At 46.8% G+C, this 26,202-nt stretch overlaps 1 protein-coding gene across 1 annotated transcript; it reads right to left on the bottom strand.

Annotated features, from left to right (window-relative positions):
* Positions 1–6,677: 6,677 nt before the first annotated feature.
* Positions 6,678–22,769, bottom strand: ACRV1 (acrosomal vesicle protein 1). The gene is made up of 4 exons (XM_049778358.1): positions 22,562–22,769; positions 10,945–11,487; positions 9,301–9,420; positions 6,678–6,802 (listed from the first exon to the last, which is right to left on the bottom strand). The coding sequence occupies exons 1-4, from the start codon at positions 22,767–22,769 to the stop codon at positions 6,678–6,680; spliced, it is 996 nt and encodes a 331-aa protein (XP_049634315.1).
* Between the last annotated feature and the right edge of the window lie 3,433 nt (positions 22,770–26,202).

The raw sequence follows: 26,202 nt of genomic DNA, 5'->3' as shown, positions 1-26,202 counted from the left end.
TCAGACATTCAGAGCTTTAGCTTTCCTGGTATTTTTTCCACCATGACCAAAACCAATGTGGAGCCTTGCTCTTCAGCCTGTTCCTCACTGGGCTCCCTCATCTCAGAAACTGTTCTGTTGGGTGCTCCAGCTTGGAAAGCCCAAACTCTACAGATCATCATTAAAATGATTAACCACCTACAGTCAGTTCAGCAGATGTGTCAAAGTGTGTCCTACCTCATACCTCTACTCTCCACGGCTCAGTCAGAGGCACTGTTAGCCCGCTTCCTGTGATTTGTCCATTGTCAGTTCAGAAGGATCCTTCTAACATGGGAGTCAAGTGTCCACACCCTGCTTGTCAATTCTCCAGACTTTTCGTCACACTTGACATGGTTCCAAATGTTCTGTCTCCTCCCTGACTGTGGGGTGCCCACCTGTTGGTCTTGTGTGTCCCTCACCCACTCCCCTTGCTCTGGCCTTGTTGCCATTGCTGTCTGCTCACGATAAGCACAGCCTCACCTCTCGTTCTTTTGGTTTGCCGGTCCCTGTACTTGGAACACTCGGTTCCCAATTATTCCTATAACTTGTGTTTCACTTTCCGTCTTTGCTGCTTTGTCAGCTCTTTGTGGTAGATCATTCCTTGGCTTAAATTTGCTATTCCTCTGTCACTCTTCTTTTTATTTTTCATGGCACTTGTTCATGTTTGCTTTCCCCATTGAGAAAATAGGCTTCTCTAGGTCAAAAACTTTATTTGTTCTATTCAGTTCTGCATCCCCAGAACCTCGAACCGTGCTTGAAGCAGTTGTTGGATGGAATTGGAGCTCACTTGATCTGGCCTGTCAAGCAACACATGGGAGTTTAGCAGTCTTGCTCTTTCTCACTCTCACCTGAATTTCAATTCCATCGCTTTCCTGTATTTCTATAGTCAAACCTGTCTTCCTCCTTTTCTTTCAGTTTTCAACTTCTTTTTCCCTCAGTTGTATCTTTCATAGGTCCTAAGTCACCAAGGAAACTGTCCTAATGTGCCTTTGCTGGAAATCTCCAGAAACTTCTAGTCAAGTCTGGATCTAAGTGCTTCTCTGACAGACCTTGCCTGCGCTCTCCTGTCCTCCTCGCTCACTGCATTGCAGGCAAAGGAACCCTCTCTCTCTTCCTCCTCTGTGCCAGGGCTCCCTTTCCAGAATATTCTCCAGTTCAGGACCTTTGTGACTCTGGCTCTTTCCCTGAAACCTCTCTGAGAAGTTTCCATGACCGATGTAGCTCTCAAACTTCAGTCCCAATGTTCCTGGTAATCATCATGTTCATATTCTGCTTTCTTCCAGAGCTGATCACCGCTGGGAATTATTTATTTATTGTCTGTGTCCCTGTACAAATGTAAACTTAGATTTTTGTCATTCCTTTTCAACCTTGTATGTTTTGTATATTGGACAAATACAGAGAGGGGTTCCGGTCTGTGGGAAGTACTGAATAAACATGATGTTGAATCTAGCCAGTTTACAGTTTTCCTTTAGTCTGAAGTTGCTGATTGCATCATTGTGACTGTTTTGTCTCCTCTATTCTGTGATTTTGGGGATTCCAACTTTTATGGAGTTAAGTATGTCATACATGTATTGAAAATCATGGTTCTGGGCCAGAGAGAGATAGCATGGAAGTTGGGTGTTTGCCTTGCATGCAGGTCAGTGGTTCGAATCTGGGCATCCCCTATGGTCCCCTGAGCCTCCCAGGAGCGATTTCTGAGCCTAGAGCCAGGAGGAACCCCTGAGCACTGCCGGGTGTGACCCAAAAAACAACAACAAAAAAATCATGGTTCTTCCTCTCGCCTTTCCTTCATGCCACAAACTTTGACATGTCATATTTTCCTTTATCTGATTTAGTGTTTTGAATTTCTTTGTTTTTGATGATGTAACAAAATAGATGTCCAGGTTCAGCCTCCAGCCCCAAAGGAATAGCCCCCTGGCTCAAAACCCCCTCCCACAATCACATATCCAGTGCTACCACCTGTGCCAACAGTGGTCCCTGTCTGAAGCCTGAGCCCTCGGCAGCTCTCTGGCACCACAGGAGCATTCACCACAGCCAGCTGGAGGCCTGCGCCACAAAAGTATAGCACCTGGCAAGCACCAAAATGGCATGTTTGCCCCATGGTTGGAGAGGAAGAGCCCCTGCAGGCAGATGTAGCCACCCCAGCAGCCCCGGTGTGGATGGCAGCTGGGACATAGCCACCCTGGATCATCACGCCGTCAACAGCAGCCAAAGGTGGATGGGAATAAAAACAGTGGTGACTTCTTTGGAATCATTGCTCTTGCTTGTCTTGGCCTTGTCAGACCTGGTTCTGGATTGCCACAGGCCTTCAGGGTCTCTGAAGATTGTCAGTGACAGTCTGTGCAGTGGGACCCACACAGAACAACCAGGGCTGGGGGTGAGAGATCCTAGCTGTGATTGTGGCTTCTGTGCTGTTCTTGCCTCCTCCACCAGGTGGCAGTGAAGGTCCTCTGCGGTGCCATCCGTCACCAGGGCTCTTCAGCATGGCATTAGGTCTGAAGACATCATCCAGGCCACAACCTTCTTCCTGGGATTCATGATTCATCCATTTGCCTGTTTCAGCAGCAACCATTGGTGTGTACAGTGGAAATAAGTCTGATCGTTTGGGGGGATCACACCCAGAAGTGCTCAGGGATCACTTGTGCTTGGGACTGGAAGAAATGCTGGGGGTTGAATTCAGGTCAGCTACATGCAAGCATCTTACTTGCTGTGTTATTACTGTGCTCCCATCCATGTGTGCATAAATATACAAGTTTCTGCATGTGTGTGATCAACTGGTAACCATATCCACATTTTCTAGATCTTAGTTGCTTTGTCAATGAGTAACTGGACAGAAAAGAATTCACCTTGGTTGTCCTATCAATTTTGCTTAATGCATTTTGGGGCTATATTCTGAGGTCACATCAAGGTGCAAATTTGTCATATCTTTTCGATGAATTAAATCATTTAATTTAGATCCTGTTTGCTTTATGGATATTATTGGGGAGGCTTACACCCTACAGTGCTCAGGATGAGTGCAGACTCTGCTCAGGAGTGACCTTTAACAGATCAAGATAGAGCAGTACTTTGGGGCTGCTATTTAACTCCACATGCTTTCTTGTGCTTAATGTTTGCATAGTCTCTTTTTTTTTTTTTTTTTTTTTTTTTTTTGGTTTTTGGGCCACACCCGTTTGAAGCTCAGGGGTTACTCCTGGCTATGCGCTCAGAAATCACCCCTGGCTTGGGGGGACCATATGGGACACCGGGGGATCGAACCGCGGTCCATCCACTTGCAAGGCAGACACCTAACCTGTAGCGCCACCTTCCCGGCCCTGCATAGTCTCTTTCTAGGCCTTTTACCAGGGATCTTTTCTATCAGGTGTAAAATGTACTTCAATTTTTGTTGTTTTGTCTTGTTTTTAGGTCATACCTGGTGGTGTTCAGGGGTTACTCTGGGTTTTGTGCTCAGAAGTCACTCCTGGCAGGCTTGGGAGATCGTATGGGATGCCGGAAATTGAACCCGGGTCCGTCCTGGGTTGGTTGCATGCAAGGCAAATGCCCTACTGCTGTGCTATCTTTTCCAGCTCCTATTCACAATTATTTTTAATCAAGTCATCTTTGTCTTTTAACTGAAGCAATTGTACTCAGAATAATTACTGACATTTAGATTCAGTTCTTTTTACTTTTGGTGGGGGGTTTGGGTGATACCCAGTGGCGATCTGGGGTTACTCCTGGCTCTGCACTCAGAAATCGCCCCTGGCAGTTATGGGGGACCATATGGGATGCCGGGATTTGAACCACAGTTCGTCCTGGGTTGGCTGCAAACATCCTATCACTGTGCTATCTCTCTGACCCCCAAATGGATGTTTTTTGGTCTTTGGGCCACACCCAGTGATACTTTGGGGGGTTACATTTGCACAGTGCTTGGTGGTGCTGGGGGTTCACTCCGGACTAGGGCCTCTGTGCTGCCCTCTAATCTGGTCTTCTGCATTGTTCGCTTTAGCCCTTTGTGTTCTCTTACGGCCCTGGGGTTAATCTTTTGTCTTTTCTGTCTTGCTCAGCATTTTCTTTAAAAATAATTTATTTCTCCCTTCCTAGTTTTTTTGTTTTTTGTTTTTGTTTTTTTAGTTTGGGGGCCACACCTGGAGGTGCTCAGGGGTTACTCCTGGCTCTGCACCCAGGCACCACTCTTGGCGGCCTGGGGGAATTTTAAGTAAAAGATTTATAGTACAGTTTGCTCCTACCTTATCAAAACTTCAATCACACCCTTTTTCTTGTTCATTGATGATACATTGATTCTTGTGGTACTCCATTTAGAAATGGAAAATTCTAGTGTAGGTTTTTGTGTTCAGAGGCTTTTGGTTTTGGTTTTTGGGCCACACCCAGCAGTACTCAGGTGTTACCCCAGGCTCTGCACTCAGAAATCACTCCTGGCAGGCTCAGGGAATCATTGGATGCCGAGAATCGAACCCAGGTCATCCTAGGTGGGCCTCTTCCTTTTTTTTTTTTTTTTTTTTTTTGGATTTTGGGTTTACACCTGGCAGCGCTCATGGGTTATTTCTGGCTCTATGCTCAGAAATTGCTCCTAGCAGACTCGGGACCATATGGGATGCTGGGATTTGAACCATCATCATTCTGCATGCAAGGCAAACACTTTAACTCCATGCTATCTCTCCGGCCCTGAACTCTTCTAATTTAGATACTATTATATATTAAAACATGATTAAACATTACTGTATTTGGGGAGGGCTACACCTAGTGTTGCACAGGCAGGGCTTAACATCTGGTGATGCTTGGGGACCATATGGGATGCCGGGGATTAAACCCAGGTCAAGAAAATGCAAGGCAAATGCCATCCCTGCTGCACTATCACTACAGCCCCCTAAGATGCTCTTCTTGTTTTTTTTTTTTTATGTTTGTTTGTCTTTGTTTGGGGGGCACATCTGGCAGTAATAAGAGGGTTATTCCTAGCTCTGTGTTCAGGAGGTCATTCCTGGTAGTGCTCAGGGGATCATATTGGATGCTGGGGATAAAACCTGGGTCAACAGCATATCTATTCATCCCCCTCTGACGCTTCCCCCCTTTTTTCTTTTTTTTTTTTTTTGTGGTTTTTGGGTCACACCCAGCAGTGCTCAGGGGTTACTCCTAGCTCCATGCTCAGAAATTGCTCCTGGCAGGCACAGGGGACCATATGGGACGCCGGGATTCGAACCAATGACCTTCTGCATGAAAGGCAAACGCCTTACCTCCATGCTATCTCTCCGGCCCCCCCCTTTTTTCTTTATGCACAGGATGAGGATGCCACACATACATGTATAGGACAGTTCAACACTTGATGTGGCCTCAAGGATCCCAACAACAGTGTGTGTGACTGACCCTGCTTGGCATTCAGGTGGCATCAGGGATCTAGTCTCTGCTCTCAGACCTGCCAGGCAGACGCACCATATAGCACTATCCCTCAAGTCCCTGAATTCTGTGTATTTACTTAGTTTCTTGGGATTTTTTTTCTTATTGCTTTTAGGGCCACACTAGACAATGCTCAGGGATTAATCCTACCTCTGCACTCAGGAATCATTCCTCCCAGTGCTCAGGGGACTATATGGGATATCAGGGATCAAACCCATGCCTGCTATGTGCAAGGCAAGTGCCCTACCCACTGTACTATCTCTCTGGCCCTAGTTTAATTTCATGGTTGCTTTTGTGAAATTATGATGTTAATATAACAATTATTAACACTGATAAAAGTCCATAATATTTCTTTCACCACAAAAATCCCTTACATGAATGTGAATGTAAAAATCTTTGAGTTTGGGAGAGAGTATAGCAGGTAGGGCACTTACCTTGCACAGTTCCAACCCGTGCTTCATTCCTGGTACCCCATATGATTACACTAGCCCCTCCAGGAGTGATCCCCTTAGTGCAAACAGGAGTAAGCCCTGAGTACCGCTGGGTGTGGGTCCCTCCAAAAAAATAAAACAATAAGTTTAGGAGCCAGAGCAATAGCACAGTGGTAGGGCATTTGCCTTGCACGTAGAAGACCTGGGACAGACCCAGGTGCAATCCCCCAGCATCCCATATGGTCCCCCGAGCCTGCCAGGAGCGATTTCTGAGCACAGAGCCAAGAGTAACTCCTGAGCCTGGTCAGGTGGCCCAAAAATCAAGCCAAATAAAAATAAGTCTTGCTTATATATTATATATATATATATTATTTGTGTGTTTGTTTGTTTGTTTGTTTTTGGGTCACACCTGGATGGGCTCAGGGGTTATTCCTGGCTCTACACTCAGAAATCACTCTACACTCAGAAATATCTCCTGGCAGGCTCGGGGAACCATATGGGATGCCGGGATTCGAACCACTGACTTTCTGCTTGACAGGCAAATGCCTTACCTCCATGCTATCTCTCCGGCCCCCTGGACTATATTTTTGAATGTACAGATTTTATTAGAAGAGCATAAGACATGGGCAGGGGATCAAGAAACAGGACAGGCAAGAGTGCTAAGAGAGAAAAGAGAAGACGAGCAGGAGAGAACAGAGATTTGAGGCAGAGATATTATTGGTGCTTTCTTTCCTACCACAGGCAGATGTCATTGGCAGGGGCAGAAACAAAATGGATTTGAACTGGTAGAACAACAGGGAGGTTTCTGCTATTCTTGTCAGTATGAAGCAAAGACACAGCTTCCTAGACCTTGTTGCAGAAAGACTGGTGGTGACAGCACGTGATTTGCATCCTGGTCCCATGGGAGAAGAGGTTCATGGAGGGGCACATGTTTTCGCACGCCTGAACCATATACTGGAGTTTTCCACCTGGAAGGAGCAAGAAAGAGACCAGTTAGGCAGGCTTCTTCCTCTAGCCTTCACCTTCATCTTTTACCCCCTAAGCAGGCACAGCCATCACCTCCGGTTATTTATTTATTTATTTTTTTGGCTTTTGGGTCACACCTGGCAGCGCTCAGGGGTTACTCCTGGCTCTATGCTCAGAAATCACTCCTGGCAGGCTCAGGGGACCATATGGGATGCCAGGAATCGAACCACCATTGTCCTGCATGGAAGACAAACGCCTTACCTCCATGCTATCTCTCTGGCTCCCGGTTTGTTACTCTTTCTGAAACCTTCCTCCCTGACCCTCCATCCTTCCTGTCACTTGCTCACTCCCTCTAATGAGGATACCAGGGAATTCTGGCTGTGGGATGAAACCTTCAGAGACCAGAGAGATAGCACAGATGTAGAGCATTTGCATTGCATGCAGCTAACCCAGGACAGACCTGGGTTTGATTCCTGGTGTCCCAAACGGTCTCCCGAGCCTGCCAGGAGTGATTTCTGAGCATAGAGCCAGGAGTAACTCCTGAGTGCTGCCGTGTGTGACCCCCTTCAAAAAAACAATACAAAACACGTCACCTTCATTTGGGAGATGAGGGAGAATGTGAAGCAAGAGAGAAGTGAGATATAACTGGCAGCCTCTAAATACAGCTCCAAAGGACAGTATTAGTTTTTTACTATTTACTTACTAAATGTCTACCACATCCTGAGCATTGTGTGAAGTATAAGGAATATATAAAGTGGGGACCAAGATCGATACCGCTCTTAGTCCCTCAGGGAATCAGGACTCCACAGTTCTTAGGAAGACATGCCTGGTCTCCCTGCCTCCTTTTAAGATATCACGTCTGGGGCCCGGAGAGATAGCACAGTGGCGTTTGCCTTGCAAGCAGCCGATCCAGGACCAAAAGGTGGTTGGTTCAAATCCCGGTGTCCCATATGGTCCCCCGTGCCTGCCAGGAGCTATTTCTGAGCAGACAGCCAGGAGTAACCCCTGAGCACCACCGGGTGTGACCCAAAAACCAAAAAAAAAAAAAAAAAAAAAAAAAAAAGATATCACGTCTGGACAACCTAACATGCCTGCAGCCTAGAGTTGGTCTTATGTCAGAAAACTTCAGGGGTAAGGTCTTCTTGTATTTAGGCCAAGGCTTTTTCTTTCCATGTCCCCTATATTTTGCTGGGCCTATGCAAACAATTTCCACACTAACACAGTCTTTGCTGTGCTTCTTTGACTCATTCTTTTTTTTGGTCTTTCGGGCCACACCCATTTGATGCTCAGAGGTTACTCCTGGCAAAGCGCTCAGAAATTGCCCCTGGCTTGGGGGGGGCCATATGGGACGCCAGGGGATCAAACCACCTGATCTTTGGCTAGTGCTTGCAAGGCAGACACCTTACCTCTAGTGCCACCTCGCCAGCCCCCCTTTGACTCATTCTTAATGAATTATTGTATTATGTTCAATTGTGTCAACAATACTACAGCTTTTAATGTTACGGGAGTTGCATAAATTTTTTGGCTTTGGATTGCTTTGTGTAAGAAATATTATAATGTACTACAATCTGGGGGCTCGAGGGACAAAGTAAATGTACATGTTGAAAGAAAAAAGAAAAAAGAAATCAGGTCTGCTAAGGAAGAACAGTCTATCTCCCCACCTAGAGTTGGAATTCTCCTCTGACTTACTGTTTTTTCCTTTGGTTGGGTTTATTTGATTTGATTTGGTTTTTGGGCCACATCTGTTGACACTCAGGGGTTACTCCTGGCTATGCGCTCAGAAATTGCTTCTGACTTGGGGGACCATATGGGACACTGGGGGATGGAACCGTGATCCGTCCTAGGTTAGCGCATGCAAGGCAGATGCCCTACTGCTTGCACCATCACTCTGGCCCCTTTACTCTGAATTATTGAAAGGATTCATTTTCTCCTGAATTTAAAGTTCTGGGGGAAAAATAAATAAATAAAGTTCCTGGGGAATCACCGTCAATCCCTCCCTAGGCCCCAGCCACTTAAATGGGTCCCCACGAGGACTCAGATTGGCGGATGTTGAAAACTGCCTCATCGGGGCCGGGAAGGTGGCGCTAGAGGTAAGGTGTCTGCCTTGCAAGCACTAGCGTAGGACGGACCTTGGTTCGATCTCCGGCATCCCATATGGCGCCCCAAGCCAGGAGCGATTTCTGAGCCCATAGCCAGGAGTAACCCCTGAGCATCAAATGGGTGTGGCCCAAAAAACCAAAAAAAAAAAAGAAAGAAAAAAGAAAAAAGACTGATTCTTAGGGGCCGGGCGGTGGCGCTGGAGGTAAGGTGCCTGCCTTACCTGCGCTAGCCTAGGAGACGGACCGCGGTTCGATCCCCCGGCGTCCCATATGGTCCCCCAAGCCAGGAGCGACTTCTGAGCGCATAGCCAGGAGTAACCCCTGAGCGTCACCGGGTGTGGCCCAAAAACCAAAAAAAAAAAAAAAAAGAAAGAAAACTGCCTCATCAAGGTCCCACAAACCTTCAAAGATCTTCTTCAACATGCACTGTTGAGATTTCTGGGTGGTGCACACGCCCTCTCCATGAAGACATTTCTTCTGATCGTTCATGTAAGAGCATATGTGACAGTTTAACACTGGGTCTGAAAATGGAAGATACACCTGATGAGATTCCCTGCGAGACCAGGTGTGAGGTCTTCATGTGGCTCAAGAGAGTGGGAGCCACCTTGGGAGGGGATGGGAAGAATTTAGCCTAGAGACGCTAAATGTTTTTACCTCTGGGTTTCTGTTAGGAGTCTAGGGCTTGGTGTTTTTGCCCCCCCCCCCCCAAATAACCTCTTTTTTTTTTTTCAGGCCACACCCGTTTGATGCTCAGGGGTTACTCCTGGCTAAGCGCTCAGAAATTGTCCCTGGCTTGGGGGGACCATATAGGACACCAGGGGATTGAACTGCGTTCACAATCTTTCCTTGGCTAGCACTTGCAAGGCAGACACCTTACCTCTAGCGCCACCTCGCCGGCCCCCCTAAATAACCTTCAAGAAAACATACAGAATTGCGCTTTCCTGGACCTACCAGATAGCATTTATGTCCTTTGCTTTCCCTATTTCAGCAAAACCCAGCAAGGGAGAATGCCTAGCCTAAGAGCCAGATACCTCTTTTTTTGTTTGGTTGCTCGTTTTTGTTTGGGGGGCTACAACTGGGGATGCTCAGAAGTTACCCGACTCTGCACTCCAGGTTTACTGTTGGTAGGGTTCATGGGATGTGAAATGTGGAATGCCAGGGATCAAACCCAGGTTAGCTTTGTGCAAAGCTAGTTCCCTTCCCTCTATACTAACCCTTTGGCCCCACTGTGCCAAATACCTCTTTATGAACTATATAAAGAGCTGGAAACATATTAAGGGGTAGCTTTGGCATGAAGCTCATGAAAGGTAAATCTTCCATGAGACCCCTGGAAATTCTGGGTATTCAATCCTGTGAAGCATGGAGTTAGAGGGATGAGTGGTTCTTTTTTTTGGGTTTGGGGTCACACCCAGCAGTGCTCAGGGGTTATTCATGGCTCTATGTTCAGAAATTGCCCCTGGTAGGCACAGGGGACCATATGGGATGCCGGGATTCGAACCACTGTCTTTCTTCATGCAAGGCAAATGCCTTACCTCCATGCTATCTCTCTGGTCCCTGATGAGTGGTTTTTGTATTTGTGTTAACATTTCTGTTTACTTTGTTTCTGGTCTCACTCAGGGCTCTGCCTCAAGACTCTCTCGGTAGACTTGGGGGGTGGGCTATGGGATGCTGGGGGTCAAACCTGGGTTGACTTCGTGCAAGACAAATGCCTTTCCCACTGTGCTCTCGCTCCAGCCCAGTGTTATATTTCTTAAAGAGGCCCCCGATTGTTTTAACTTCCAGAGCCCATGAAGCTTGATTCCTGCCTCCTAGTGCTGTACTCTGTTCAGAGAACAGTTCAAGCACTATTTTTCCTTCTATATATCTCACTTGAATTACCTGAGTTGGCAGGAGCACTTGGGGAGGCCCTGGTGGCTTCCAGTACCAGTGCCACCTGGAGAGACCCCGGAGTCCCCTGAAACCGATGTGGGAAGGCCACCCCAACCCCAGTTCTCTTTTATGTGTTCTATGCACCTGAGGTCAAGGATGGGTCCTGGCCGACTTACTCGTTACAGTAGAGCTGACTGTAGTTGTTTCAGCCCCACCTTTGTCTCCAGGGGCCTGGTCCCCAGAAGGCTTGTCGCTAGAAGGCTTGTCGCTAGAAGGCTTGTCCCCAGGAGGCTTGTCCCCAGGTGGCTTGTCCCCAGAAGGCTTGTCCCCAGAAGGCTTGTCCCCAGGAGGTTTGTCCCCAGGTGGCTTGTCCCCAGAAGGCTTTTCAGCAGAATTCTTTTCTCCTGAAGCCTGTTCCCCACTGGCTGGTGTGTCACCCGAAGAAGATGGTTCGCTCACAGCCGGCTCGATGGAAGACTGCTCAGCCTTTGGCTTCTCAGTGGACTGCTCAGCTGACAAATCGCTGGGTGTCTGATCAATGGCCACAGTGTGCTCGCCCAGTGTGTGCTCGCTCAAGGCGCGCTTGCCCGACGTGTGTTTCACCAGGGCACGCAGGTGCCTCACGCCTGCTGTGTGGTCGTTGATCAGACCCTTGCTGGCGGACGTCTCATAGAGAGCCTCTGCGTCTGCAAGTACATCTCCATGTTGGATGTACTTACCTGAAAGACGGGGTGAGACAGGGAGCCACACTGAGTCGAAATTCAGATGGGCCTATTGCTCTGAGAGTAGAGGCAGAGAAAGCCCTGGGCCAGTCTCCTGCATCACACCCACGACTTGATAGATAGGCAGACAGGTGCTAAATAGAGCCTTTATTGTATTTCTTTTTGTTTTCTCCGGGCTCAGCACTCAGAAATCACTCCTGGCAGGCTTGAGGGACCATATGGGATGCTGGGATTGAACCCAGGTCTGTCCCAGGTCACCACTTGCAAGCCAAACGCTCTACTGCTGTGCTATTGCTCCAGCCTATTGTATTTCTTTTGATTTGGGAATACGCAGCGCAGCGGTGCTCAAGGATCGCCCCTAATGGTGTTTGGGAACCTTATATAATGCTAGGGGAAATGGAACCCGAGTTGGCCTGTGCAGAGCAAAGGTCTTCTCTTCTTTAGTATCTCCTTGGCCATGATTTCCTTTTATTGAATAGTAGCACCAAACAATTCGATTCCTCTTTAGACTCTCGGCTAATCCAAGAGTAGATTGGGGGAAAGTTGGTAAACTAAGTTGTTAGTCCTAGCAGAAAGCCGAGAGGAGGGCCCGGAGAGATAGCACAGTGGCGTTTGCTTTGCAAGCAGCCGGTCCAGGACCAAAGGTGGTTGGTTCAAATCCCGGTGTCCCATATGATCCCCCGTGCCTGCCAGGAGCTATTTCTGAGCAGACAGCCAGGAGTAACCCCTGAGCACCACCGGGTGTGGCCCCAAAACCAAAAAAAAAAAAAAACAAAAAAAACAAAAAACAGAAAGCCGAGAGGAATGAGATGGAGGGGGACCAAGGTCCCTAAGAATCTTAAGAATCCTGCACAGGAATATACTCTAGGTCAGGGGTCTCAAACTCGCAGCCCGAGGGCGATTTGTGGCCCTCCATACAACATTTTGTGTCCCGTGGCTGGCCTTCAAATATCGCAGTATTCACGATTATTCGATTACTTTTTTTTTTTTTTTTGGTGAAATTCCTTATGCGGCCCTGCCTCACCCCGACTGCCTCCTACGGCCCCCAGGTAAATTGAGTTTGAGACCCCTCCTCTAGGTGCTCTGTCTCTTGACAGTCGGTGACTTCCCCAAACATCAGGGTTAGACTTGAATGATATCACACAACTTAAATTTTGTAAGACTTTCAGGATTTAATAAAAGAAAAAAAAAGTTACCAAAAACGTGTTGGAGGGATAGCTCCCTGACTATCAGCAGGAGTTTTAGTTTTAGTTTGTTTGTTTGTTTTTGGGTCACACCCAGCAGTGCTCAAGGGTTACTTTTGGCTCTGCTCAGAAATGGCTTCTGGCAGGCTCAGGGGACCATGTGGGATGCCGGGATTCCAACCACCAACCTTCTGCATGCAAGGCAAAGCCCTACCTCCATGCTATCTCTCCAGCCCCTGGCAGGAGTTTTAATGAAGGGTTTTCCTGCTATGGGAAGGAGACCTGAAAAGTCTGAATTCACAGTTACTTGGACAATTTCTGACTCACTCTTCCACAGAGGACTGGTGCTCCCTACCCCACCTGCAGCTGTCTGTCCGCCTCCCTGGCATTCCTTCACTTGTCTGCAGCCCTCAGCATCCCTGGCAACCCTACCTATCTGCAGCTGTATATTGACATCCCTAAATCCACTTTAGCTTTGGTTTCATTTGGCAGCCACCTGGGGTGATATGGGAGAAGGGGGCTCCTGGCAGGTGGTGACTCAGTGTTTGTTGCACCTGGTGGTGCCTGGGGACACTGTTTCTTCGGATCGAACCCAGGATTCCTCTCATGAAAAACATGCTCTTTGTGCTCTCTCTGCAGCCCAAGCCAAACGTAGACACTTAGGAAAGCAAAATCTAGCTCTAATTTTTAAGAAAATCATTGTTTCTATTATTTCTAATATGGCTGAAGTCATAGTATAGCATTCGATCCTTGGCATCCCAAATAGTCCCTGCCAAGCACCACCAGGAGTAACCCCTGAGCACCACCAGGTTTGGCCCCAAAATCTAAGATGTCTTTTTTTTTTTTTTTTTTTTTTTTGGTTTTTGGGCCACACCCGGCAGTGCTCAGGGGTTACTCCTGGCTGTCTGCTCAGAAATAGCTCCTGGCAGGCACGGGGGACCATATGGGACACCGGGATTCGAACCAACCACCTTTGGTCCTGGATCGGCTGCTTGCAAGGCAAACACCGCTGTGCTCTCTCTCCGGGCCCAAAATCTAAGATGTCTTGTCATGAAACTGACAGCTTGAGCTCAGGGGCATGGAAGGAAGGAGTGAGCATGGCCATTGTGAGTGGCAAACCTGGGGCACTTGCACACCTGGATCCACTTCCGCTTTGTGTGCTGAGATGCTTTCTAGACACCTCGCATTCCCCTCTCCTGACCTATCCACAACACCCGAGTCCTCAGGACTCAGTCCACTGAGGCAAATCCTTATGAAAGCTCCACAGACCCCCTAGACCTAAGTTTATCACCCTACAGAGCATCTGGCATGCCTGTTGTATGCCTGAGAGTAACACCTGTCCAAGCCATGGCTACCTGGACCCAAAAGCCAGGCCTAGGAGAGGACTCGAGTCTGAACCCAGCTGTTGAGGGGACCAAGACACTGTCCTACAAGGGCAGCAATACCCCCCTCAGCCAAGGAAGAGGACTCACTTCTGGCGGATCCAAGCCAAAAGAGACTCACTAGTATCAGAACCACCTTCATCTATACTTGAACGGAGACCGTGACTGGAGGCTCCCAGTGCTGAGTAAGAGTCAGAAGAAGTAAGAAGTTCTAGAACCTCAGAAAGAAGCCGGCTTCCCTCACAATGCCTGTGCTCTGAGGTTCTCATGTAGTGGATTGAGAAGGCCAACTCTGTCACTGACTGATCGTGCCTGAGAAGGTTCATTTTTCCATGTCCAGTGGCAGGTCCAGCCCACCAGCCCTGAATCAAAGAGAAATAGCTCTAGTCCTTTTCACCCAAGGCTAGTTTTGGGTTAAGGCGCTAACTCAGAAGGCTGGTGGTACATGGGCTAGAGTGATAGCACAGAGGGGAGGCTGCTTGCTTTGTACACAATCAACTTGGGTTTTATTCCTGGCATCCCATATGGTTCCCCAATCCTGCCAGGAGTGATTTTTTTTGTTGTTGTTGTTCCAATAAAACTTTATTAAAAAAAACAACAATGGTGGATCAAGTTTGGACTTTGTAATATAATTTCTTTTTTTTTTTTTTTTTTTTTTTTTTTTTTGGTTTTTTGGGCCACACCCGGCGGTGCTCAGGGGTTACTCCTGGCTGTCTGCTCAGAAATAGCTCCTGGCAGGCACTCGGGACCATATGGGACACCAGGATTCGAACCAACCACCTTTGGTCCTGGATCGCTGTTTGCAAGGCAAATGCTGCTGTGTGTAATATAATTTAATAATTCTTAATCTTTTTTTTTTTTTTTTTTTTGGTTTTTGGGTCACACCCGGCAGTGCTCAGGGGTTATTCCTGGCTCCAGGCTCAGAAATTGCTCCTGGCAGGTACGGGGGACCATATGTGACGCCGGGATTTGATGACCTCCTGCATGAAAGGCAAACGCCTTACCTCCATGCTATCTCTCCGGCCCCTAATAATTCTTTTTTGTTTGTTTGTTTTTTGGGCCACACCCGGCGTTGCTCAGGGGTTACTCCTGGCTGTCTGCTCAGAAATAGCTCCTGGCAGGCACGGGGGATCATATGGGACACCGGGATTCAAACCAACCACCTTTGGTCCTGGATCAGTTGCTTGCAAGGCAAATGCCACTGTGCTATCTCTCCGGGCCCATAAAAATTCTTAATCTTGGGCCGGGTAGGTGGCGCTGGAGGTAAGGTGTCTGCCTTGCAAGCGCTAGCCAAGGAAGGACCGCGGTTCGATCCCCCGGCGTCCCATATGGTCCCCCCAAGCCAGGGGCGATTTCTGAGCACATAGCCAGGAGTAACCCCTGAGCGTCAAACGGGTGTGGCCCAAAAACCAAAAAAAAAAAATAAATAAATTCTTAATCTTGATCACTGCTTAAAAATATGGACTAAAAGATAAAAGGAAAATTAGGATGAATTTATATTAACCTTGTTAACAAATGAGGATTTAAACTAGAGCTCCAATGCCAGGCTCAGACTGTAGAGAAGAATTTAAAGTATTTTATATAGGAAAGGAAATAAGAAAAGTGACTGAAGCGGTAATTGTAGATGTAAGAAAGATTCAATTATAATTAAAAATTTTCTATCTTGGGCCTGGAGAGATAGCCCAGCGGCGTTTGCCTTGTAAGCAGCCGATCCAGGACCAAAGGTGGTTGCAAGGAAGATTGGCATATTGTGAAACAAGAGATACAGTGCATGAAAAATATACATTTAAATGACTGTATTAACCATCAATGTAGATAGAAGATGATATACACGTGTACAGGTTTGATAACTCATACTTCTAACAGCTCTAAAATATTTTTTTGGAATAACTTTCTTTTGAGTAGAAAAATATTATGACAGGTCATTGGAAAAAGGTAGCTATTTTATGTAATATAACATAAGGCTACCATGTTTACCATGTTACCGTGGTAAAACAATGCTGTTTATATGGTAAATTACCATATGATTTATTTTTATTTTAATTTTTAATAATGAGAACAAAGATGCAAAGAAAGAGGACAAGGTGGGCCCAGAGAGATAGCACAGCGGTGTTTGCCTTGCAAGCCGCCGATCGAGGACCAAAGGTGGTTGGTTCGAATCCCGGTGTCCCATATGGTCCCCCGTGCCTGCTAGGAGCTATTTCTGAGCAGCCAGCCAGGAGTAACCCCTGAGCACCGCCGGGTGTGGCCCCAAAAAAAAAAAAATACCGAAAGAAGACAAGGTAAAGTTACAGTGGAAGGACAATCACCCATAACATAATTCTCAGAAGTCGTCCCCTTGCTGATATCTTAACTTTGAACTTTCAGTCAAAGAACATTAAGATAAATAAAACAATCCATGTACAATTACTTTGTCCCTCAAGTCCCGAGATTGTAACACATTATAATATATCTTAACAGCACACAAGGCAATCTAAAGCCATAAAACTTACGTAACTCCTTAAACATTAGAGGCATAGTATTTTTTACATTTCCATGTACAGGCATATTAGCTTAAGTTAACCTCAAATTTAAAGTGGGTTTTTTTTTCTGAGTGTAGAGCCAGAAACCTGAGCACTGCCAGGTGTGACCCAACCCCCCCCCCCACCAATAAAATAAAAAAATAAAAGGCTGCAGCATATGCATGCAGACCTTAGCTTCAGTTACCAGGACAGGGTTCCCTGGTCTCCTGAGGGTGGATCTGATAGCCCTCAGCACTGCTTGGGAGGCTTGCCCCTGCTGGAAAAAAAATAAAGGCTTTTCTCACTGCCAAAATGACATGCAAATTGTAATAAGGGTTTCAAAGTGATCTACTCTCTAAAGCAGGGTTCTCAAACTCAATTTACCTGGGGGCCACAGGAGGCAAAGTCGGGGTGAGGCAGGGCTGCATAAGGGATTTCACAAAAAAAAGTCCTCAAATGTCATTATTAACAGTTTTAATTATTTCTTCTGAACATGAATAGAACATTGAGTGAAGATCATGAACAGTTCTGAACATGGCATCTTTTGCTTATTCCTTGCTGCCAGAGACTTGACAGCACTTCTCACAAATCTGAACCATATTTGGCTTTAGAGAGGAAGCAGTTGAGACCCTCAGTATGACTTGAAGATGATCATCATTAAGTCTAGACCTGTACTTTGACTTATTGAAGTTCAATGTGGAGAATAACTTTTCACACAAATATGTGCTCCCAAAAAGGCACATGGTGCACTTGAACATTCGGGAAAGCTCAGGGAAGCTGGGGGGCAATTCTCTCAAAATTTGCCCATGCATGTCTGCTTTTCCACTAATCTCCCTGAACTTGGCTTTGAGATCAGAGTTGCATTGCAGGCCAATGAGCTCCATTTGAAGCACAGGAGGGGCATCTTGCACATCAAAGGAAAAGGGGTCCACAAAAGTTTGGAAAGTGGCTCTGTGCTTTTTGAAGTCTGCAAATCTGTGATCAAATTCCTTCTCTAGCTTAAAAATAGCATCAACATATTTCTCACCACTGAATGGTATGCCTGCATCCACAAGTTCCTTGCATGCTGGGAAATGGCAAAGGTTGTCTGAGAGCTGGGATTTCCATAACACACGTTTTTTTTTTTTTTTTTTTGTTTTGTTTTTTTTTTTGGTTTTTGGGTCACACCCAAAAACTGTCTGCTCAGAAATAGCTCCTGGCAGGCACGGGGGACCATATGGGACACCGGGATTCGAACCAACCACCTTTGATCCTGGATCGGCTGCTTGCAACGCAAACGCCGCTGTGCTATCTCTCCAGGCCCAAAACACACGTTTTGTGGAGAATGCTCTCACGTTGTCATAGGCAGCACTGATAAGCTGCCCCAGGCCTTGTAACATCTTGTTTAGTACATTCAGCTTATGTGATGTCAACAAGAAAAGCTAAGTCCATGAGCCATTTGTGATCACTCAACTCAGAAACAGCATTCCCATTCTTCTCCATGAAGGTTTTCACTTCTCTCAACTCAAAAAATCTTTTCGGGGCATTTCCCCTGCTGAGCCAATATACCTTGGTAAAATAGAGCACATCTCCATATTCTGACTCCATTTCCTCTAAAAAAGCACTGAACCTCCTGTGCTTTAAGCCCCTGGATCTGATTTGGTTGATGCATCTCACAACAACAGACATCACATTGTCACACGGCAGGCATTTACTGCAAAGGGCCTGCTGATGGATAATGCAGTGAAGAGCAATGACCTTCTCTACACCCTCCTCTTCAAGTCTTTTTTGAACAAGTGCCACCAGTCCATTTTTCCTCCCTGTCATCGATGGCACTCCATCGGTTATTATTCCAACAAACCTCTTCCATGGCAAACTTCCATGGCATTCTCAATGGCATCACACAGATGCTGAAATATCTCATTAGTGGTGGTCTGGCCATGCATTGGAATTATTGTAAGCAGCTCCTCTGTCAATTCAAAATTGCAATCAACACCACGGACATAAATTGTGAGCTGCACAGTGTCTGTTATATCTGTGCCCTCGTCAAGAGGAACTGAGTATGCATCAAAACATTTGGCTTTCTCACACAGTTGATGATAAATGTCACTTGACATGTCAGAAATGCACTCTGCCACAGTGTTGGCAGAATGGCTGATTTTGCTAAACTGACCTTTCTTTTCCGGACAGATAATACTTGCAGCCTGTAACATGCATTTTTTTTTTTTAACAAACTCTCCTGTGAATGGTTTCCCTGCCTTAGCAATCATCTCACTAACCATGTAACTAGCTTTGACTGATGCAACATTCTCTCTGGTTGCTTTCTTGAAGAAATCTTGTTGCCTCATTAGACATGCTTTAAGACTGGCAACCCGCTTGGCTCTCTCATTTCCTTGATACTTTGCACATTCCTCAGCATGTTTAGTTGGATAATGACGTTTCAAGTTGTATTCCTTGTGCACTGCAACTTTCTCTGAGCAAATAAGACATGTGGGGATGCCCCTGTGCTCAACAAAGAAATACTGTGTCTCCCACTTTTTCTGAAATTGTCTGTGCTCGTCATCATTCTCTCCACTGCAGGCTTTGGTGAAGTCATGATGAAGGTATACAAAATATAATTCTGTAATAAACTTCTCTCCCTTAGGCCTCCGATAATGCAAGGGACAGCGGGCAGGAACAGCAGAAACGATGTCTGCGCTAGGCGCAAAGTATTCAAGATTATTCGCTTACCGAATATTTGCAATAAAAAATCGCATTAGTAAGAAAAAAATCGCAAAAAATCGCATTAAACATTTGCATACCCCAAACAGAACTGCTCGGGGTATGCAAATGTTTAATGCGATTTTTTCTTACTAATGCGATTTTTATTGTGATTATTCGGTAAGCGAATAATCGCGAATACTGCCATATTTGAAGGCCGGCCACGGGCCACAAAATGTTGTATGGAGGGCCGCAAACAACCCACGGGCCGTGAGTTTGAGACTCCTGCTCTAAAGAGTTCTTGGTAGTGAAGTGTATTGACCTGAGAGAGAAAGCGATGACCCCTCTGTTGGACCTCGAGGAGTCTCACACAGAGGAATGGGCTAGAATGTGGTGGTTAGTAGCTCTGCCCGAGTTGGGGAAAAACAAGCTGAAAAGAGATGGACAGTCTGGAATTGAGCCAGATGTTGAGGAATTGGGGAAGCAGGCCCATTTTGACTTCTTCCTGGCTAATTCTCTTGTATAGCTACAAGCATGCCCGAATAGCTAGATCTAGACTACACCTGGGCACTGCTCTGGAAACTCTCTGGAATGTTTTCTTCTCCTGTAAGACTCCAGGCTTCTTGAGAAGAGGGTCCCATGCCCAGATCGCTGTCTGTGTCTTGCAGTGTTTCACAGCATGCCTGTGGCATAGCAGGACTTCAGACTTTCCTCATGGAAGGTCTGACTACGTTGTCCTTCTTAGTCTCTCTCTCCATGCAAAGGGAGATCTAGTGTGGCTGAAGATTCTTTATTTTTTTAATTTTTTTGGGGGGGGTCACACCCGGCAGTGCTCAGGGATTACTCCTGGTTCTATGCTCAGAAATTGCTCCTAGCAGGCTCGAGGGACCGTATGGGATGCCGGGATTCGAACCACCGTCCTTCTGCATGCAAGGCAAACGCCCTACCTTCATGCTATCTCTCTGGTCCCTGGCTGAAGATTCTGTTTCAAGAACACCACAGTTCAGGGCCGGAGAGATAGCATGGAGGTAAGGCATTTGCCTTTCATGCAGAAGGCTATTGGTTCAAATCCCAGCATCCCATATGGTACCCCGTGCCTGCCAGAGGTGATTTCTGAGCAGATAGCCAGGAGTAACCCCTGAGCACCACAGGGTGTGGCCCAAAAACCAAAAACAAACAAAAAAAAAAAAAAAAAAAAAGAACACCACAGTTCACACTTCAGAGATTCGGAGAGAGGGCTATCTTCCTTAGCCTGAGGCAGAACACAAACTGGGCTTTGTGGGTGTGAGGCTGAGAGGCATGAGCAAATGGGTGCAGTAGACAACTGCAGGGTTATGCTAGGCTCTCACATATAGGATGAGAAGGATTTTTTTGTGTGTGTTTTTGTTTGGGGAAGACAGCCAGCAGTGTGGCTCTATGCTCAAGGATCACTCCTGGCAAGCTCAGAGGGACCATCGGGATTGCCGCGAATCAAACCTGTATATGCCACGTGCAAAGCAAATTCTCTACCCACTGTGCTATCTCTCCAGCCCTAAGGGATGAGGGATTTTTGGGCCAAAGTAGCAGAAACAGGTAGGAAGGGAGAGGTGCACTCTCAATAGTCCAGGGAAGATGAGACTTTGCTGTTGTCAGTGATGCTGTCATTCAGCTGGTCCCTGTCTTGACAAGTTGTCACTAAAGGGACAGATATACCGGGACAGCCAGACACATTTGCTCACCTTTGGAGAGGCATCTCAGGGTCCATGCGGACAGACCACAGAGGACAGACAGACCTGCCACCTTCTGACCACAGGCTCTGGGTCTGTGGGAGCAAAAGCCAGAGCAGCCCTAATCTTAAGCAGTATCACACGGGGCCTTCTGTGAAGATGAACCAACGCTTCGTCTCTCCGGATGTGTGTGAGGGGCTCACAGAACAGGAACTGGGTACCTAAAACTACTCTGAATTTGCCACAAGGACATGAAACAGGAGGAGGTAGATAAAGAGATGGTGGCAATAGTTTTGGAAAGTAATAAAACCAAGATATGATACAAAGTCACTCCCTCACCAGCCCAAAAGCACAAAGCTGGACCCCTTGGAAACGTGAGAACTGAGGCTGCCAGTCTGGGCACCTCCAGCCTAGCAGAGGCTATGCCTCAGAAGAGCAGAACAAAGGTCCTAAGAAGGACATGACAAAGAACACCAAAATAGCTCTCTCTGTCTCTGTCTCTCTGTTTCTCTCTTTTCTCTCTCTGTTTCTCTTAGTCTCTCTCTGCCTCTCTGTCTCTGTCTCTGTTTCTCTCTCTCTGTCTCTGTCTCTGTTTCTCTCTCTCTGTCTCTGTCTCTCTCTCTCTCTCTCTCTCTCTCTCTCTCCTTTACCCCCCCTTAAACCAAGCTGCTTTCCAAGTAACTCATTCTCTTTCATGTGTTTTTCTCAACTTGGTGACTAGATAAACCAAGTTTTCTTATATACAGTGAATGTGATGGTCAAAGTTAAAGCTCTACAGAGAGATAGTGCACGTGGTTGCCCCGGGTTCCATCCCCATCATTCCATATAGTCCACTAGGCCAGGACTGATCCCTGGCTGAGTGCAGTGACCAGAAGTCAGCCCTGGGCATCGCCAGGAGTGACCCAAAGCCAAGAACAAAAAAGCCCCCCCCTTTTTTTTTGGGTCACCCCCAGCTGCATTCAGGGGTTACTCCTGGCACTTCACTCAAATTGCTCCTGGCAGGCTCGGGGACAATATGGGATGCTGGGATTCCAATCATCGTCCTTCTGCATGCAAGGCAAACGCCTTACCTCCATGCTATTTCTCCGGTCCCAACTTTTTATTTTTTTTATTTTGCCACCCCGGTGGCACTCAGGTTACTCCAAATCTCTGCTCTTGACCATGGCTCCTATAGGGGCATAAAGCACTACGGGTGGGTGTGTCCAAGCCTTTGGGGTCCTCATGGTGACCCAACAATCTGGGCAAGCAGAGCCACCCTCTTCGGGCTCCATTCCTTTAGCCATTCATCTATTGAGGGGCATCTAGGTTGTTTCCAGAATCTGGCTATTGTAAACACTGCTGCAATGAATATAGGTGTGAGGAAGGGATTTTTGTATTGTATTTTTGTGTTCCTAGGGTACATCCCTAGGAGTGGTAGAGCTGGATCGTATGGGAGCTCAACTTCCAACTTTTGGAGAAATTTCCAGAATTCACAGTGAATCTCCCCGGCCCCATTCCTATTCCTAGGGCATCTGCCTCCCAGCTGTGGGTCAGGTGCCAAGGCCTGGGGAAGGCCAGGAAAGTGTGTTGGCTGCTGTGAAGAGATAGGGCTCTCTCTCTCTCTCTCTCAGCTGTCTGACTTCTGCCTCTCTGGGGTGCTCTGTGGCAGCAAAATACTCTGGGGGCTTTCATCTTTGCCCATCTTCCCACAGCTTCCGTGAGCTCTGTTTGCTTCTTGCTCTGGGTTGCTCTCCGGTCAGGTGACTTCACAAGTGTGCTTAGCCTGACCTTCCCCGAGGACAGGGCAATCTCAGGACGCTCCTGCCCCACCTGTCTCAGCACCAACATCTTGGCGTGGCATTCAGATGACCTGGTTTTATCCTGGAATGCCCAGACCTTAACCAACACCCAGTTCCCCTCTCAGCTCCAGGCCTACACATCACATCTGCCTCCACCCTCTGCACTATTTGCCCAACATCAAGCCACCTCTGTCTCAATGTCATAGTTATTCGGAGGCATAATGTTTAAAATTTATGTCTTCCCTTCCACAGTGTCTGCTTTTTCCAAAACCATTTAACGAGGAACGTTTGGCTGGAGCTGGAGAGATAATATAGGTCCAATGATGGCTAACCTTTTTGAGCCCAAGTGCTCAAACTGCTGCACAAAACCAAAGAATTTTCTCAAAATGCCAGCATGTCAATTAAACCTTAATAACAAGATTTTAGTATCTAAAAATTCTTATTTATTTATTTTTAGTTTTGGGGTCACATCCAGCAGCGCTCAGGGGTCACTCCTGACTCCACACTCAGAAATCGCTCCTGGCAGTCTCGAGGGACCATATGGGATGCTGGGATTCGAACCACCAACCTTCTGAATGCAAGACAAACGCCTTACCTACATGCTATCTCTCCGACCCCAAAATAACTCTTTATAAATTTTATAAATTTATTAATTGTGGACCTTCCCTCATGCCAGCTGCAAGGCTTTCGAGTGCCACAGCTGGCACGTGTGCCATAGGTTCGCCATCGCTGGTATAGGGATAAGGTATTTGCTTTGCATATGGCCAACCTGATTTCAGTCCCTGCACCCTATATGGTCCTCCCAGTCTGGCCAGCTGTGATCCTGCAGTCAGCTCTGAGCAAGAAATATTTCCACTGAGCACGGAGCCCGGGGCCTCTCTGGGAGACCCACATTGTCATTTACACAGAGAAGCCACCAATTTCTCTCAGAGGAGTGGGGAACCTAGTTGCTCACACAAGTTCTTTAGAAACTGCACATGTCAGCATTACAGCCATAAGTGAGAAACTTGAGGAGACTAGAAGGAGATTGAGGATCTGTGAAAACACCTAGCCAGGGTTGGGGAGACAGTTCAGATGCTTTGCATGCCCGAAGGAGGAGGCCAGGGATCAGTTCCTGGAACCCGGTGGGCCCTGAGCACCACCAGGTGTTCCTCCAAACCAAAACACTCAGCCAGGTGAAAGAGCAGGCAGGGGATGGATGCCCCCTCACCCAGCAAGGCTGAGCAGTGGGGAAGAGAGCAGGTTGTGACTGGCAGGAGGGCCACACTGCCTGTGGCCCAGTGACAGTGCTGAGCTGGGCGAGCTGGTGTCTGTGAAATGGTCTTTCATGGTCTCACCCATGCAGTCAGTTATTCCTGTCGATCATTCATTTACACTTGACATATTTTTAAATTATTTAAAATTTTATTTATTATATATTTATTATATAAATAATAAATGTATTTATTTATTGTCCCATTTATTGCCATACCCAGCAGGGCTCTGGGATCATTCCTGGCAGGCTTAGAGGGGATGCTGAGGACCAAATTCAATTCAGCTGTGTGCAAGGTAAGCGCCCTATCCGCTCCAGTCCCTACTCATTTTGCACTTCGGGCCCAAGAAAGAACCTTAGTTTTCTGAACTTATAGGGCTGCCCTGAAGAAGTCACTGTGCACGGATCTTTCACCTTTAAAAGCAGAAGTTTAAACTCACCGACACTAGGAGAGAAATTTCTTTTTAGTTTGTTGGTTTTGTTTGGGTGCCTGGCTCTGCTCAGAGCATACTCTGCAATGCACTGATGGAAGGAAAATTTCACTCAAAATTGATAACGCTGTTCCAAGGCATGTCTTTTGGTGGGCTCGGGGTCACCCTGATGTCTTGACCAGCCCAAGACTGTGTTTGCTCTTAGGAGATACCAGGAATATTCCAGTGGTGAGTCAAGAGGCAAAACTTCCCTTCATAAACTCTAAGTTGTGGCCCCAAAACAACAACAACAGAGTAAAAAAACAGAAAAGAATGCGGAGTTCCAGGTCCTATTTGTTGAAAGAGCCTCTTTATCAGAATCAATGGGAACTGTAAATGAGGTGGGGACGTTTCCATGTTTGGGGAGAGTCGACCTCTGCAGTAACATTGGTCCTTGTTTTTTCTTTTCTTTTCTTTTCTTTTTTTTTTTTTTTTCACTTGGTTTTCTCAGTTGCTCACGTCTTTTCTCCTGACCTCTATTCTTTATCAGCGAACATATTTGGTTTCAAAGCATGCTTTCTGTCTGCCGTGTTCTCTTCACAGAACTTGGAGGGAATAAAACTCATTTTCCTTGGTGAGTCTGGTGAGACACCAGGTCAGTCACTTGGGATGTGTCAGCTCTTTTGTGCCCTGTTTCAATCCAGCTGGAGACACTTGAACTGACCCGTGAAAATGTTATTGTTAAAAGCTGAAGGAATTTTACAAAGGGCCTGAATTAGAAATTTGCCTGTCACATTGCAGTACAGGGACCAAAGAGACTACTCAAAGGACTAATGAGTGTGTGTTTGACCTAAAATCAATCAATCCCTGACATCATTCCAAGAGTAGCCCCTGAACCACACTACATGTGACACTTAAAACAAATCCTGAACGAATTGGGGAGCACACAAGGAGGGTGCTTGCCTTGCACAGTTCACCTGAGTTCAATCTCCTGCATTCTCTTATAGTCTCCTGAGCCCACCATAAATGATTTCTGAGCGTAGAGCCAGGACTAATCTCTGAACATTGCCAGTTGTGACCCCCAAACCAAAATAATAAACAAATTGTCTTCCACAATTTATCCAACCCTTTTTTTTTTTTTTTTTTGGTGTGGTTTTTGGGTCACACCCAGCAGTGCTCAGGGGTTATTCCTGGCTCCAGGCTCAGAAATTGCTCCTGGCAGGCACGGGGGACTATATGGGACGCCGGGATTCGAACCAATGACCTCCTGCATGAAAGGCAAATGCCTTACCTCCATGCTATCTCTTCGGCCCCCCAACCCCTTTCTAGTCACCATTAATTGCCTACATAAATGTATATTTTGTTTTATTGAGTTCACCTGTATGACAGGCCCTTTCCCCCTTTGAGTTTGGGTCACACCTGGTGGTGCTCAGGGTATGCTCCTGGATTTGTGCTCAGGGATCCCCTCCTGGGGGGACTTGGGGAATAGAACCATGGTCAGTGCATGCAGAGCAGCGCCTTCCCTGTCATGCTGCCTGCCCACTGCCTGGGCCATTCTTGCTCTCCATCCTCTGGCAGAAGACTGAAGCAGCCAAGGAATATTAGGGTTTAAGCTCATCAAGGACACTAGGCTATGGAGGTTTTGGAGGGATTTAGGACTGCAGCAAATGAGTGAGGGGTGCATGTTTATATGTATCTAGAGAGGCACAGTCAGTGGGCTCTACTGTAAGTGACATGCATCTTTGGCATTTGGATGGTTGGTATAATCTTCCCAGGGATGTTGGATTAGCCCCCTCATCACTTTTTTTTGTCCATAATCC

The sequence above is a fragment of the Suncus etruscus genome, chromosome 8 (genome assembly GCF_024139225.1).
Source record: "Suncus etruscus isolate mSunEtr1 chromosome 8, mSunEtr1.pri.cur, whole genome shotgun sequence".
NCBI lineage: Eukaryota > Metazoa > Chordata > Mammalia > Eulipotyphla > Soricidae > Suncus > Suncus etruscus.
The sequence above is the reverse complement of the archived record's forward strand: the minus strand, read 5'-3'. Positions and strand labels throughout refer to the sequence as shown.

Excerpts from the sequence above, each read along its gene's own strand:
- ACRV1 (XM_049778358.1), bottom strand. The coding sequence starts at position 22,769 with ATGTTGGTGCTGAGACAGGTGGGGCAGGAGCGTCCTGAGATTGCCCTG. Across the intron at positions 11,488-22,561 it reads AGCACCCCAGAGAGGCAGAA|GTAAGTACATCCAACATGGA; the intron begins GTCAGACAGCTG and ends CCCGTCTTTCAG. Across the intron at positions 6,803-9,300 it reads GTTGAAGAAGATCTTTGAAG|GTGGAAAACTCCAGTATATG; the intron begins GTTTGTGGGACC and ends TGCTCCTTCCAG.